The sequence below is a fragment of the Sinocyclocheilus grahami genome, unplaced genomic scaffold (genome assembly GCF_001515645.1).
Source record: "Sinocyclocheilus grahami isolate Dianchi unplaced genomic scaffold, SAMN03320097.WGS_v1.1 scaffold419.1, whole genome shotgun sequence".
NCBI lineage: Eukaryota > Metazoa > Chordata > Actinopteri > Cypriniformes > Cyprinidae > Sinocyclocheilus > Sinocyclocheilus grahami.
This window is the reverse complement of record NW_015505598.1, coordinates 1,305,630-1,322,112: the sequence shown is the minus strand read 5'-3', so window position 1 is coordinate 1,322,112 and position 16,483 is coordinate 1,305,630. Positions and strand designations below refer to the sequence as shown.

General features: G+C 39.2%; 2 protein-coding genes across 4 annotated transcripts in view; both read left to right on the top strand.

Annotated features, from left to right (window-relative positions):
- LOC107551298 (protein phosphatase 1L-like) overlaps nucleotides 1–3,993 on the top strand; it is a 26,003-nt gene extending 22,010 nt beyond the window's left edge. For 2 of the 3 annotated variants that reach the window (XM_016232855.1, XM_016232853.1), the window contains one exon: nucleotides 3,266–3,952. In XM_016232855.1, the coding sequence (XP_016088341.1) occupies nucleotides 3,266–3,615 (350 nt within the window). In that variant the 3' untranslated portion in view covers nucleotides 3,616–3,952. The other variant, XM_016232854.1, reaches the window with a different exon arrangement.
- Nucleotides 3,994–4,545: 552 nt separating this feature from the next.
- kpna4 (karyopherin alpha 4 (importin alpha 3)) overlaps nucleotides 4,546–16,483 on the top strand; it is a 20,367-nt gene continuing 8,429 nt past the window's right edge. Inside the window, 10 exon segments of the mRNA XM_016232856.1 lie at nucleotides 4,546–4,763; nucleotides 6,108–6,152; nucleotides 6,231–6,320; nucleotides 6,422–6,451; nucleotides 9,440–9,492; nucleotides 9,621–9,716; nucleotides 10,578–10,663; nucleotides 12,196–12,282; nucleotides 12,633–12,802; nucleotides 16,394–16,438. Coding sequence (XP_016088342.1) covers nucleotides 4,683–4,763; nucleotides 6,108–6,152; nucleotides 6,231–6,320; nucleotides 6,422–6,451; nucleotides 9,440–9,492; nucleotides 9,621–9,716; nucleotides 10,578–10,663; nucleotides 12,196–12,282; nucleotides 12,633–12,802; nucleotides 16,394–16,438 — 783 coding nt within the window. The 5' untranslated portion in view covers nucleotides 4,546–4,682.

Here is a 16,483-nt window from a genome sequence, read left to right as displayed (position 1 = left end):
GTGAATGGGTGCCGTCAGAATGAGAGTCCAAACAGCTGATAAAAACATCACAATAATCCACAGCACTCCAGTCCATCAGTTAACATCTGGAGAAGACAAAAGCTGAAACACATCCAGCATTAAGACATTTTTAACTCAAATACATAGAGTCCATAATCCATAATAACGCTTCCTCCAGTGAAAAAGTGTTCTGGTGTGAATCAGGAGAGAAATCTGCACAGATCAAGCAGCGTTTAAACAGCTCTAAACTAATATGTGGCTGGATTTTGATGTGAGAGACAACAGCAGATGCACTTTTTACTGGAGGAAGAGTTATTATGGATTATGGACTTTATGGAAAATAAATTAATGATGGATTTGTGTCTTACAAACACTCAGCTTTTGGCTTCACAATGTGTTTTTATCAGCTGTTTGGACTCTCGTTCTGACGGCACCCATTCACTGCAGAGCATCCATTGCTGAGACACTGATGTACATACGGTGAACAGCACTGCTTCACACAGAGCTGTGTACTCTTAAGCAGAGCTGGGTAGATTACTTACAAATTGTAATCCGTTACTGATTCCAAATCACATGACAAATATTGTAGTTAGTACCGTAATTACACATTTTAGATAATATAATCAGAGTACTTTTGACCTATCTCGTTTATTGCATTAATTTAAATAGGATAATCTTGTACCATATTGATATAAAAATACATAGGTTAAAAAAATATATTCTTGCATTGTTATTAACAACATTAAGTGCATTAATCATTATATTATGTCAAGGTTTCCCAAACTGGGGTTTGTGAAGCAACTGCAGAGGGTTTATGAGTTTAATGAAAAGCTAATAGTTAATTAAATCATAAAAATGTTAAATTAAAATAAGTCATTATAAAATCAATCAAAATAAACACACATTAAATAGAGAACCATGAACATGCAAATGTGATGATTATTAATAAATCTCAGGGTTACTTCAAGAAAATATATTAGGTGAAAGATGATCAGATGATTAAAAAAGTCTGAATGTGAATTTTGAATTCATGAATATGTGCATTTTAATGTGTTTGAAAGACAAAAGCCTTCTAAAGACATCGAAATACATGGTTAAATAACAAATAAAAATGAATGTGTTCATCACTAGTCGATGCAATGTTCAAACACTTCTTAAACCTGAAATGATTTTTGTAAATGCAGTGTAGCACATGACTAATAACTGATCTCTGTGTGAACGTCCACAAAACTGGAAGAATTTCTGAGTGTATATAAACAGTGGACTATTTTAGAAAGGAACATTAAAAGATGAAAAAGAGGAATTAGAGAGAATCAATAAATATATAGCTATTGTGTAAATAATATGTAATCGTGTAACTCATAAAAAAGTAACTGTAGTCTGATTACGAGTATTTTAAAATGTAATTGAATCTAATTACGAGTACTAAATTTTTGGAATCTGATTACGTAATCCAGATCAGATCAGATGCCCAGCTCTGACTGTGAGTAGTTGGCAGTATATACAACATAATATCCAATAATCACAGTTAGCTGCACTGCCTCAGTGGGAAATCTTCTTCACAGATGTATTACAATGCTGCCACAGAGCTGTTAGTGATGAGTGTGTTCTCTTTCATGAGGTGTTTCGCTCTTTTCTGCAAGCACTGTAATTGATAAGGTCAGCTCCTGTGCTCCTGTGCTCTTGTGTCTCGGTCAGGCACCACGTGTCTGGTGGCTCTGCTGTCTGAGAAGGAGCTGACTGTGGCTAATGTTGGCGATTCGAGGGCGGTTCTGTGTGATAAAGACGGTAATGCTGTCCCGCTGTCACATGACCACAAACCCTACCATCTTAAAGAGCGGAAGAGAATCAAGAAAGCAGGTGAGCAGCTGATCTAATGCATTTGTGCTATTGCTTATGATTTGTGTATTTATTCTTATTGTATGAGCTACTGACTTTTCGCTTGTGTTCAGAAATGGTTGAACTCTACATTAGTTTGGCTTGTGTTTTTGAAAATGGAACTGACTTCCAAAAAATGGAAGTGAAATGTGACAACATGCCCCGTAGGTGGGGTACATTCATTGTAACATCTGAGGGGCATGTTGTAACATGACTGTATGACAGCTTAAAACGTTGTCTGACCTCATGAACAACATATATAATGCAAACTAAAATATTTTGTCAATAAAATAAAATAATTATTTTTTTCAAATAAAATAATGGCGTTTTTAAGAAGTAAAAATAATCTGATTTTGGAGTTTGACAATGAACACATTGCAACCAGGCTTGGGACGGTCCACATAAACGAGCCAAAATACATGTCTTGAAATAATAATTTCTGAACATTAAATATTGACTGTCAGTCTTTATTCACCTGTTTGTCGTCGTTTTTTCATTAAAATTCATTAAAGTGTAAATAGTGTGAATTACATCGCTAATGTCATAGAATAGCACATTTTAAGGCAGTGTTACAGCCATAGACTGTATAAAAACATGGACGTAGTGTCCGTGACGTCACCCGTAGATTTCTGGAGAGCGTTTTTGAAGCTCAAAAGTGGGCGGAGCCGGCCGTCGCCATCTTGGCCAATAGCCCACCGCGTGTCACTCCCGGATAATCGAAACTGGGCAAAGAGGCGGGAGCAGGTTGCTGAAGCCACGCCCACCTAGCTCAACGGTGGTGACAGCGGCGGCAATGCACCTTTCACTCAAGTGGCCACGCCCTTAATTATGCAGAACTTTAAGCCTTAATATCATTTAAACGGATGAGTTATAAAAAAATTCACCCTCTCACAGTTGTCATGAAGGGCAAAATTAGCTATATAGACCAAAATCACTTTTTGAACCAGGCTGTAAACATGTTTTTTTCTGCTGTAAAGTTGGGTATTTTAACATGAGGAGTCTATGGGACTGACTCCCTTTAGCAGCCAGCCTCTAGCGGCCAGTCGATGAATTACAGTTTAAGACACTTCCGTGTTGGCTTCACGAGAGAGAGCGGGAGGTTGCCGCTTGGTTACAACCCATCTGCGCAACTGGAGTTTAGTGTCTTCTGCTAGTTATCAAAGCATTAAAGGCAGGGTAAGTGATTTCTGGTAGCCAATGTTGATATTTGAAATCACCAAAACAAACACGCCCCTACCCCAAAAGGGTCTTGCCCCTATTCTGATAGCTCCGCCCCACATGTACGTACGCAACCCAGGCAACGATTAGTTCTGTGAAACAAAGCAAAACCAATGTTACACCTAATTGGCCTGCTGAGATCCCACAGTAATTAGTTTCTCTGCTCTAGGTGGCTTCATCAGTTTCAGCGGCTCATGGCGTGTGCAGGGCGTTCTTGCCATGTCACGTTCACTCGGCGACTACCCGCTGAAGAAGCTGAACGTGCTGATCCCTGACCCCGACGTGCTGACCTTTGACCTGGACAAACTACAGCCTCAGTTCATGATTCTAGCGTCAGATGGACTCTGGGACGCCTTCAGCAACGAGGAAGCCGTGCATTTCATTAAAGAGCGTCTGGATGAACCGCACTTCGGTGCGAAGAGCATCGTCCTTCAGGCGTTTTCCCGCGGCTGTCCAGACAACATCACCGTGATGGTGGTCAAGCTCAAGAAGAGAGGCTCCAAGGCCGCCGGGGAGTGAAGAAGACTCCGCTCTAATAATGTAATAAGGGAACGAAAACATGTTTGAGTGAATGAGTGGCTGGATGAATGAATAACATTATGCATAAGTTTAACATTAGATTGTTTTTGGAGAAGCAAGTATTTGTATTTAAATTGAATATTACAAATCTAAGCAATTACCTCCATATTAAAGGAATAGTTCCCCTATGGAACATAAAAATAGAACTTTTGAAGAATCTATTGAAAACTGTTCAAATTCATTAACATTATTCCTCACTCTGATGTTTTTTGTTGTTGTTTTTTATGTGTCCGGTTTGGTTAAATTTCAGTGGTTATTACATATGTAATATTTTTTGTTTCAGCTTTTGTCTTCTCCAGATGTTCACTGATGGACTGGAGTGCTGTGGATTATTGTGATGTTTTTATCAGCTGTTTGGACTCTCATTCTGACGGCACCCATTCACTGCAGAGCATCCATTGCTGAGACACTGATACAGTGCTACATTTCTACAGTCAAACTTTGCACTGATTTCTGAATCTGAACATGAATGAAATTTAAGACTTAAATGTGGGTTAGTTAACAGGGTGTCATCAGTCATTTCTTCATTCAAAACTAATTGCATGTTACAGAAATGGTAATATTTTACAGAGAAGTCTGTGCTAGTTCTGTTTGAAGGCTTTTCTGTTAATACGGAGACATTTATAATGAGCTAAAGTTAAATCCCTCCTGTATGTGGTGATCATTTCAGAAACATAAAAACATATATTTCAGGAATATCTGACTAGGAGTTAGAGATAATACAATTAGTCCAGTAATACTACTACTACTAATAATAATATAAAATAATAATAATAACAAATAAGTTTAAATAGCACTTCAGCAAGTTGCCTTTCTCGAGCCAAATCTGATCTAATGTGTGGTAACGTTCCAGCCCCTGCGAGGCGGCGCCGCTCCACCGGCAATCCCAGCATGCACCGCGCCTCATTAGCATAACACATTCCGCTATCTACAAGAGCCGAGCGAACACATTCAGCTGCGGAGAGCTACAAGCGCATCTAAACTACTTATAATACCAACACAGAGACATGAGTGCGAACATGAGCGACAGCGAGAAACTGGACAAGCAGCGGCTGAAGAACTTCAAGAATAAAGGGCGCGATCTGGAGGTAAAGCCGCTGTGACGTCGAGCAGATTTACAGCCACTTCTCAGATAACCCTGCGATTATACACCCTCGAGCGCTCCTGCCACGCTACCCGAGACAGCTGCCCGATATACGCGTGTAAACGAGACTAGATCTGATAAATCGGTCAGATGTGTGATGGGAAGGTGTTAGCCGCGCGGCTAGCTAGCCGTGTGAGCCGTTAGCATCGAGCTAGCGCACGTCGCAGCTCTTCATTAAAGTGTGTTTTCGCTAGCAGTTATTCGAGTGAGCGCCGGGAAACGCTCGGGTCGCTCGTGATTCGTGATTCTGGACTCGGTTTGTGTGGTTATCGTGTCTGAGTCCTCGCAGTGGCCGTCGTGTGAGTGTTAGCATGAGCTCAGAGCTGGCCTGCGGTACGACAACATCCCCCAGACGCGCTTCTGCTAATCTGGCTCCTGCAGGCGCTTTATGAGGAGTCCGTGTCGTTTCTGAGGTCGCTGTGGTTGTCTCCTGTGTTTGCAGCGAGATCACTTCAGCTGCGTCGCATTCACACACAACAGCACACTGCGACTCTCGTCTACACGTGTATGCAAGTCGACAATTAAGAGCATTGAGCGAGTTTCTGATGGATTCAGGTTAAGCAGAATGATCCTAAATTGTGTGGATTTTAATAGGCTTGTATTATCCAGGTGTTCACCAGAACGCGTGCAGCTCGATTTAACTATTATATGTGACCCTGGAGCACAACACCAGTCATAAGGGATAAATGATCTTTCCATTGATGTATGGTTTGTTAGGATCGGACAATATTTGGCTGAGATACAACTATCTGAAAATCTGGAATCTGAGGGTGCAAAAAAATCTAAATATTGAGAAAATCATCTTTAAAGTTGTTCAAATGAAGTTCTTAGCAATGCATATTACTAATCAAACATTAAGTTTTGATATATTTACGGTAGGAAATGTACAAAATATCTTCATGGAACATGATCTTTACTTAATATCCTAATGATTTTTGGCATAAAAGAGAAATGTATAATTGTGACCCATACAATGTATTGTTGGCTATTGCTACAAATATCCCCCAGCGACTTAACACTGCTTTTGTGCTGCAGGGACACAAATAATTCATGCATAACATTCTGCATCTTAATTTTAAGGGAAGATATTGAGTGAAACGATAAGAAATAAGTGCAGGAACGGCTGGAAACACTTTATCAAGTGAAATGGTCTTTAATTTCTTAATGTCTCTGTGTATGTTGAGAGGGTCGCCTTTAGGCGTACATTCAGATTTGTGAGAGCTGATTGTTTAATCTGTGTGTGTGTGAGTGATTAGCATTAATGATCGTTCTGGTTTCTCCCGTACAGACGATGAGAAGACAGCGGACGGAAGTGGTGGTTGAGCTCAGAAAGGTAAGATCTGTTCACACTGCTTCAGAATGAGCTGTTTTTGTACTAAAACACTTGAGAATACCTGCTGCGTTCCTGTAGAATAAGAGAGACGAGCACCTGCTGAAGCGGAGGAATGTGCCACATGAGGATATCTGTGACGATTCTGACGCGGATGGAGATTTCAGAAGCGTAAGAACTGTTCTTATTAATCTGATTATTTCATCTAATGTTCATGAAGTGAGTTGAGTTTTCAGTTATTATGGTAATTATTTTCTCTTTTTTTACAACAGCAAAACACTTCTCTTGAAGCAATAGTGCAGGTAAGATGTTTAAATAAAAATATCATTTTTTTTTATTATTATACCTCTCAAAATCCCCAGTTTATTGAATATGTTTTGAGTTGTAATGATCTTTGTGATGTGTGTGAAATGTTAAAGGCTCTGTACATCCAGCTGACAATCTCAAACATTAACAGCAGCATCTTCTTTATACTGAAAACTAAAAGCAACAAATACAGCAGAACAAAGTGTGAGCTTTAATCCACTCAATCAAGCAGCTCCGCTGAAGAGAAACCAACTGAACTTGTATGTGAGCACAGTTTTGTCTTGAGCTGTGCTCTTCTGAAGACCTTGATTAGCTCTGTGTGTAATTGGCCCTTCAGGAGCAGGATTGGATCTAAGGGCCTGTTTACACATGGCCACTGTGTTTTCTTTGATTGGATAGCTGTCCAACGTGAAAAGACTAGGTGATAATGACTTTGCGTTCGAGATTGATTGCAGTCTGATCTCTCAGACCACTTCAGGAGGTGGTTTGAGAGGCATTTCAGATTAGGGCTGGGCGATATGGCCCAAAAAAATGATCACGATAATTTTTTTTCATGTCAGTCGATATCGATAATCATCACAATAAATGTAAAATCTTTATTTATTTCCAGGTTAAAGCCAGATTTTTGCTCCAAAATAAAAGTTGTAGAAACCAGACCATTAATTTGGGCTCATTATAATGATTTGACAAAATAAATATCTGAATAGAACAATTTATTTCTTAGTTTCCGCATGTTCTAATGAGTGATATTGTTTCAAATAAAGAAACAGGATTGGGTTGCCTGATAATATTATTAATAATAATAATAATAATATCACTTTTTTGTCTCATAGAAATGCACATTTGATAGTAGCTTGAGTTAGGATGCGGAGGTAAATTTGTTCATTATCAAAATCAGTAACGTCTGTAAAAATTGTTGCAATCTCCATTTTATATGGTTACATTTATTCTGACCCAAGTTTTTATTTTTATTTTTAAATTAAGCTTTGGTCTCCCATAGTAGCATACATTTAAATCATGATAAACACTGTTAAAACCACACATATAGCACCTCAATACCATGGTAAAAATATAACTATTGTTTTTAGGTAGCCTGTATGAAAAACATTAGTCTAAAAATATTCAGTATAAATACATGCTATAGCTTAATCACAAATATATACAGGTGCATCTCAATAAATTAGAATGTCGTGGAAAAGTTAATTTATTTCAGTAATTCAACTCAAATTGTGAAACTCGTGTATTAAATAAATTCAATGCACACAGACTGAAGTAGTTTAAGTCTTTGGTTCTTTTAATTGTGATGATTTTGGCTCACATTTAACAAAAACCCACCAATTCACTACCTCAACAAATTAGAATATGGTGACATGCCAATCAGCTAATCAACTCAAAACACCTGCAAAGGTTTCCTGAGCCTTCAAAATGGCCTCTCAGTTTGGTTCACTAGGCTACACAATCACGGGGAAGACTGCTGATCTGACAGTTGTCCACAAGACAATCATTGACACCCTTCACAAGGAGCCACAAACATTCATTGCCAAAGAAGCTGGCTGTTCACAGAGTGCGGTATCCAAGCATGTTATGGAAGTCCATAGCTCCTGCTAGCCAGATACCCCAGCACTGCTGCTGTGGTCCACCGGAGATGAGCGTCTCTATTCTGCTAATTGACACAAATGAAACTCACCGTTCAGCATCGCATCTTCAATCTGCAGCATCTTTATATGTTCAGCACGGTCCTCGTTATTAAGCGACAAGCACTAAATTCTCTCACCAGTGCTGAAGGGGCTCAGATCAAAGACAATAACAGTTAGAATAGTTCACTTCCAGAACAGAAAAGCACAGATAATGTACCAAGATGTCACCCTTGTCATCCAAGATGTTCATGTCTGTCTTCAGTCGTAAAGATTGTTTTTTGAGGAAAGCATCTCAGGATTTCTCTCCATATTATGGACTTCTATGGTGCCCCTGAGTTTGAACTGCATCTTCAAAGGGCTCTGAACGATCCCAGCCAAGGAAGAAGGATCTTATCTAGCGAAACAATTGGTTATTTCTTTAAAAAAATTTACAATTTATGTACTTTTTAACCTCAAACGCTCGTCTTGTCTAGCTCTGCGTGAACTGTGTATTCTGGTTCAAGACAGCTAGGGTAGGTCTAAAAACTCCCATCTCATTTTCTCCTCCAACTTCAAAATCATCCTACATCGCTGCAGAAGTACCGACCCAGTGTTTACAAAGTTAACATGCAAAGAAAATCAAACGCCCTTTACAAAAAAAGGTAAAATCGCGATGCAGGGCGATTTTTTATTTTTTATTTTTTTTTTTTATTTTTTTTTTTTTTTTTTTTTTTTTCTTTTTTTCCCAAGGCTCGAAAAGTGCTTGGATTTTGAAGAAAGTGCTTGAAATTGCAGTTGCATTGGTTTCAGAATAATTCGCGTTCTTTCTTGAATGGTTCACTTTTTAGATAAAATAAACCTAGTCACATTTGCACCTTTTGCATAAAATGCAAACAACTCTGCTCGAGGCTGTAGTGTTATCAATATTATGTCTGTATTGACCTGTGCTCTCTGATGAAAGCGAGTGGGAGATAAAACATGCCGTGAGGTTTGCTGCTTCAGTGGGCGTTGGCTTGAAAATGTTAATGTGAAATGCAATCTGGTTTTTAATAGCTAAATAACTTCTGATATAAAGTAAAGAACACAAATATGTGTGTAATCCTGTATTATAAAACCGAGTTCTGGTGCTTGATTCTGATTGGCTGAGTCGCGTTCGAAGCTGTTGTAAATTACTAGATTTAACAATTACAGTTGTAAAGTGATGGAGAAGCTTGACTTTGGAAAAGGTGCCAGAACCCTGTAAATGCCTAAGACTCATTGACATGGATGTCTCATGAGATTCACCCTAGTAGTTTTCGTCTGTCTTGATGAAATGGCTTGTACAGAACATGAGTGTTTGTGTATATAATGAGGTGTAAATGTTTGTAGAATGCGACCAGTGATAACCAGGGCATTCAGCTCAGCGCCGTTCAGGCCGCCAGGTGAGTAACGGCTCATTCATCATGATGTTTTCTAAGAGTTTCCTCTGACTGCTCGTGTGTTTCTGTATAGTATGGGACTTATTGCTGTGTGACGCATCCTATTGAGTATTGTTGACCTCATCTTGCAGGAAGCTGCTGTCGAGTGACCGCAACCCTCCCATAGACGACCTGATCAAGTCTGGGATTCTGCCCATCCTGGTGCACTGTCTGGATAGAGACGACAAGTAAGACCCGTGTCGTGTGACTAGACATGTGCCGGTATTCGTTAATGCCTTATATCATGATAATGAATATGCACGATATTGTTATCGTGGGCACTTCAAAATACAGAGAATAGTTATTTATTACAAAATTATTTTGAATGCAGATGTGTATTCGCCATGTTGTTCATCACAGCGCCAAATATTTAGACTTAATGGGCTATTTATTTTAAAACCCTTTCACATTTTAATCTGGACTACAACATGCCCTGGATATTGTTTGAAAGTGTTTTGATTCTTTATTGTTCGGTCACACTTTACATTAGGGCTTCATTAGTTAACATTAGTTTAGTTAACATAAACTGCCAATGAAAAAACTCTTCTGAACATTCATTAATCTCATTCCAATATTTGATAACACGCTGTTAAAATCGAAAGTTGCAACTGTTATTTAATGAGCTAATATGAATAAAGACTTGTATTTTGTAACAAAGATTAATAACTTCTGTAGCAAATGTAGCCATTGTGAATGTTAATGCATTAATGAGATCTTATTGTAAAGTGATTGGTCTTTATAGTTCTTTTGCACTTTAATCTGTGTAAAATGTTTTAACTTTATACATTTGAGTATTTATTGTATTTAAATGTTCAGTTATTTTTGTTATAAGAAAAAAGTTATTAAACCTGTTATACTGTATGACAAACACTTTTTTTGCAACAATTTCACTATCGTGATAATACCGTACATCGTGATAAAAGCATTAGCAATTAATCGCATCATGAAAATTAGATACAGGCATATCCCTACGTGTCACTGTTTTTTTTTTTTTTTTTGTTCCACATATATTTTTCTCATGGCAATCTTTTGTTTTCTGTGTTCCGTAGCCCTTCTCTGCAGTTTGAGGCGGCCTGGGCCTTGACCAACATCGCATCAGGCACTTCTGAGCAGACTCAGGCCGTGGTGCAGTCGAGTACGTACTCCTGATGCTCTCTGCACCTATGCATGTTCAGTACTTTCAGTACTTGAATCCTAGTTCATGCATTGTAGGACACGAGTGTTTTAGCATCTGTTGTGCTAGACAGAAGTGTGCAGTGCTGCCTTCACTGCTCGAGCTTCCGCTCTGATTAAAGTTCTGCACGTGCCTAATAGCAGAAACTGACGGGATCATAAGCGATGGGTGACTAGTCATTTAAAACAAATCAACCAGGCATTTACTGTGTTGTTGTTTATTTTGACTCATTTAGAGAAGCATCTTCTGAGTTTTTTTTATTTATTTATTTTTTAAACCAAGTGCTCAAGGTTTCAAAATGCAGTTTATGAGACGAAATATTTAGCTTGAAGCCCGTTTCAGAGTAAAGCAAGTTGTTCTCTTACTCCATAATACTGTTGTGAGTGTCTCTGTTGCTGTAAATGCAGCTCCACACAAACTCATGTGCTGTGAGTTTAGGCTACTTCTAACGTGCACTAGCTTCACTTTCACATTCACACCACTTTTGTGGACAGTGCATTTCTGCATTTCACCCGATTAGTAAACTAAACTCAACTAAACTTTTAAGTACATTCAAATTTATTTATTTTTTTGTACACAGACCAGGTTCAATTTTTGTTTTAATTAAAACTACGTATGATCACACAAAGTAGCTATGAGTTGGATGTTTTCACAGGGGATTTAATGTTTATCATATTGCAATTCATATAGTAGTGTCACATTTGCAGTACAATGTTTTTGGCCAAACTGTGCCGCTATTTTTAGTATTATGCACAGAGGTGCACATAAGTTTTTCAGAATGGTTCTCATGAGAGCAGCTGAGGATTTGGTTTGGTGTTCACACTGCGCGCGCACTAAAAAAATAGGCTATATATTAGTATTATTGCACTTAGGCTTTTTTTTAGTAATCAAAGTTTGATACTTGTTTTTTAAAATAAAAATGAGTATTAAATAAAAATTAATTTATTTTATAGTACTTTAAAAATACAAGCTAATTTTTATAATTCTGAATTTGAATATGAATTCTAATTTGAATTCTCAGCATTTTCAAACCTAAAATCGGCAAGCTTTTATTTTGGCAAGTTGCCAGCAAGTAAGAATATGTGCTGCCAGTTTTAACGCTGCAGAGTGAAGCGTGCCAGTGAATGAAATGCACAGTTTTGCTCTGAAACCAGCAGTGCGTAGCCTAGATTTATGCATTCGGTTTGAATGTAAATCTTATACAGTATCGAAAACGGTGATTGCGCATTAACAGCTGTCTACCATCTTGCATGCAAATGAGCGGTCTGAACTTACTTACCAAGCGTTTTGTTGTTGTTGTTGTTTTGGTTGTGCATGCGCACCACTTATGTGCAGCACTGATTATGCTTTTAGGTTGGCTGGATTCCAAATAACAATCTGAAAATGATAACTACAGTTGACCAAACCAGAAATATTCAAGTTAATTATCAGTGAGAGTGTAACTGTGCAGTATGTTTACTTGCGTGTCATTCTTTATCTCCGTGTTGGTGTAGATGCGGTTCCTCTCTTCCTGCGGCTGTTGCAATCTCCGCACCAGAACGTGTGTGAGCAGGCGGTTTGGGCTTTAGGGAACATCATCGGTAAGTGATTAACTCTGCAAGATTGTTACTTTATGTGCTGGAGCGTTATCATGAGCTGATGGGGTCAACCGGTCGTTGTCAAAGATCCAGCATGTAGCGTTTTGAGTTTCTGATGGTAGGTCATTGCCACACCATTCATCTCAGCGCTTGTGCTTCTCATCCTGATTGTCGTGTGGTTCAACACATGTTCACACTCATGGTGTGCACTGATTATCAAGTGCGCGATCACCATGTAAAGCGACGAAGTGATTGATGGGTGCTCATGTTTCGCTGGTTGTGTTCGGTCTCGTGGTCAGAGGCTGATGGGATAGCAGTGCTGTGTCAGATTAATGATCGCTGTGCTGTTACAGGTGACGGCCCTCAGTGCAGAGATTACGTCATCAGTCTGGGAGTGGTTAAGCCGCTCCTGTCCTTCATCAGCCCCTCCATACCCATCACCTTCCTCCGCAACGTCACTTGGGTCATGGTCAACCTGTGCCGCCACAAGGACCCGCCCCCGCCCATGGAGACCATCCAGGAGGTATGAGTGTGACGCATCTGTGATCATAGAGTGAGTGTTGGACAGGAGACATGTGACCGGGTGTCATCTCAATACTCTGACAGGTGGAATCTCTTCAAAACTTTGTGATCTGGTTGCTCAAATACATTGGTAGTAGGGCTGGGATAATAAATCGATGCATCACGAATCGAGAAGTGATTCTGCATCGATTCTGAGGTATTCCGAAGGCATCGTGATTCTCTCTTGAATTGATTCTGAGCTTAGTTTTTAACAGCAGATGGCACTGCGTGCTTTAGAATCAGCCGCATTCTGCCGCTGTAACAGCCGCTCCTTTTGAAACTAAAATAATCATTCATAAAGTTCGAAAAGGTTACAAGGATGTTCACAGTGGCCTGTGTTTACATTAATCTCGCATCGTAAAACCTGATGTGCAATTTAAGGTAACACTTTACTTGAAGGGGTGTGCGTAAGACTGACATGACACCTTCATAATCATGACATGACACACGTCATGAATATGAAGGAGGTTTTATGCATGTTTATGACAACTGTCATTGAGTGTCATATGCTCAGTTATGTAATTTAATGCAAATTTGACATTATTTGACCTAACCCTACCCCTACCCTTACCCCTAACCATAGCCCATAACAAAGACATCTCAAACAATGTCATCTTTGCATTAAAAATTACATAACTGAGCGAATGACACTTAATGACAGTTGTCATAAACATGCATAAAAAAACCTTCATATTCATGACATGTGTCATGTCATGATTATGAAGGTGTCATGTCAGTCTTATGCACACCCCTTCAAGTAAAGTGTAACCCAATTTAACCACTTGCATTACTCAGCCGAATGCACAAGCGCTCTTCGTGAGTACTTGAATGTGCGGTTAAAAACTAGCCTGGAGCACCATCTGCTGTTAAAAACTAAGCTCTGAATCGATTCCAGAGAGAATCACGATGCATTCCGATAATCTCAGAATCGATCCATGAATCGCGATGCATCGATTTATTGTCCCAGCATTAATTGGTAGTGAATGCTAGTGCGGCTTGGCCAACTGCACAATCAACCACTGCAGTAATACATGTTTTAAACTTATTTTTAGTTAACTAATTAAGTATGTTCTGCTAGCTAGTTTTAAGTGGTCTCTCTCCATCTATATTTTCCTAATTAGGGCTGCACATCTAAAACAACTCGCAGTCCGTTTGCCTTTTATAGCATCTGTTTCTAACCTTTTTAATTGTAGGCATTGATACAATTAATAAGGTTTTAGATCATCTATTGTAATTTTTTTTTTTTTTGTGATGCGTTCAGTTAGAATAGTAAGAAAGTAGTGCTGTTACCAATTAAATGAAATCAAGAGTTCAGATGTAGCATGAGCACATTTGCACCGCAATTACAAATCCAAAATGTTATGAGATTAGTGTTTAAGTAATTGATTATAGATGTATGAAATGCTTTTAAATATAAACGAGTTCGTTTGAGTTTCCCCTCTTCTCTTTGCTTTCAAATGGCTTGTAAAAGTGCCGTGCGCATTTTACTTTCACTTTCAAATTAGCGGCAATTCGGCGTTGATTCAATTCAAGCAACAACAGCGTCAAACTCATAGAACTTTTATTAACAAAACAAATAAAAATACACCATATATGCCTAATAAAATAACAAATTACTTGGGCTACACAGTTTAAATAGGTGTATATAAAACTGAAAATCAGCAAACTGTGGAACCAAATAAATAAGAAAACAGAATGTTTATTAGCAAAAAGAATAAGAAAGCTTGGAGGCACGGCATATACACCTTGATGTAAAATACACAAAGTTTAAATAAAGTAATCAGCGAACACTGTGGAACCAAATAAATAAGAAACGAATGTTAAAATAAACTTCCAGTCAGCAGGCTTTTCAAAATCTAAAATATTGCCAAACAGGCGCCTTTGCATTTCCTTTCTAAACAATCTTCTGCCATCGTCTTGTCTTTCGCACCTCACTCGTGTCAGTCAGCTCGACTCACTCTCCTCACGGATAAATTAAATCTGACTCCTGCTCCATCGTTCGCGCACGGTTCGGCACGCTGCATTGAGTTTAGTTGTTTTAAACTGTCTGTCCTCTAACTGAACTAGGCTAAATGATTTTTGCTACTATAAAAACATCTAAACGACGGCAGGAGGCGGTGCTGCGGTAGGCAAATGACGTAACCGGTGTTGCGGCTTAACACTGGTATAACCGAAAACACTGTCTATCGCAGCAAGCCTAGCATGAATGCAAGAGCGAGTCAGCTCGACTCACTCTCCTCACGGATAAATTAAATCTGACTCCTGCTCCATCGTTCGCGCACGGTTCGGCACGCTGCATTGAGAGTTTAGTTGTTTTAAACTGTCTGTCCTCTAACTGAACTAGGCTAAATGATTTTTGCTACTATAAAAACATCTAAACGACGGCAGGAGGCGGTGCTGCGGTAGGCAAATGACGTAACCGGTGTTGCGGCTTAACACTGGTATAACCGAAAACACTGTCTATCGCAGCAAGCCTAGCATGAATGCAAGAGCGCTGTAACATTTGCCTGCTAACCCACTAGGCCTGTTTCTCTTATAAACTAAGCTTTGTACCTCACTTGTGTCATACTCGCATTAAAATGTTTCATGCGAGCAGCAGTGTTTTGCCGCAGCACCGCCGGTGGAAGCGGTTCTCTGACCAGAAACACGCGCCGCAGTTACATTCGGCATCATTTTATTTTAAATGCCAATAATGTCACTTGCAAACGTTGCAATGGTGTTTTAAAATACAACAACGAGCACAATATCAACCATTTAAAGAGGCGCGTTCAGCAGTCTCCTGAAGCAGCCAACAAAGTAAAATGATCCCAAACGTAACTACGGCGCGCTCTTCATTTTATCGAATGATCGTAATCACATCCATTCGTTTTACAGTCCTGCTACTAGCCTTTATTTAGACTAAAACCCCCTTTAATTCGGGTGAGGAAGCCTGCGTTTTGTGACATTTGCACATGCTGGTGAATATATGCCACTGCAATAGACGCATTTTGCAGTATTTAGGTTAAGGATTAATTGACCCTTAATTTAAATGACGATCAATCATGGAAATAATCGAAAATTGACATCCCTAGTTCTGATATTCGTCCTGATAGTCATCCTGTTTTGGTGGTATTTTGTTGCCATCCTACTTTAATTTCCATCCCTGGTCTACACTGCCCAGTTATTTGTTTTTTATTTTTTTATAAACATGTATTTATGAAGAACACATGGGCGTAATACAAGAGTACTACTCAGTTCAATATCAATCAGGCTTTTGGACTAATATAAGTAACTCTGGTTGGTCATTGCACTCGTGCATTTAATATACATGTTTGCGGTTACTTTTAGTACTCAGTGCTGCAAAACTTCAAGATTAATTACGGCATCTTTTATTATTTTTTTGATCAGTTGTAATTGCGCAGCCCTGCTCCGTGTTGCAGACTGTCTGCAGTATTCCTCATGCAGTGATTTGCTGCTGACTCTCCTCTCATCGGTTGCTAGAAATTCCTGCTAATAGCAGGTGTAAGCGGCTCTGTTTGTTCCTGGTGATGATCTTGTGTGTTTCTTTGTACAGATTCTTCCTGCACTGTGCGTGCTCATCCACCACACTGATGTCAATGTAAGTGCTGCTGTTGCTCTTTGTGTGTAAATGCACCGCTCCGGC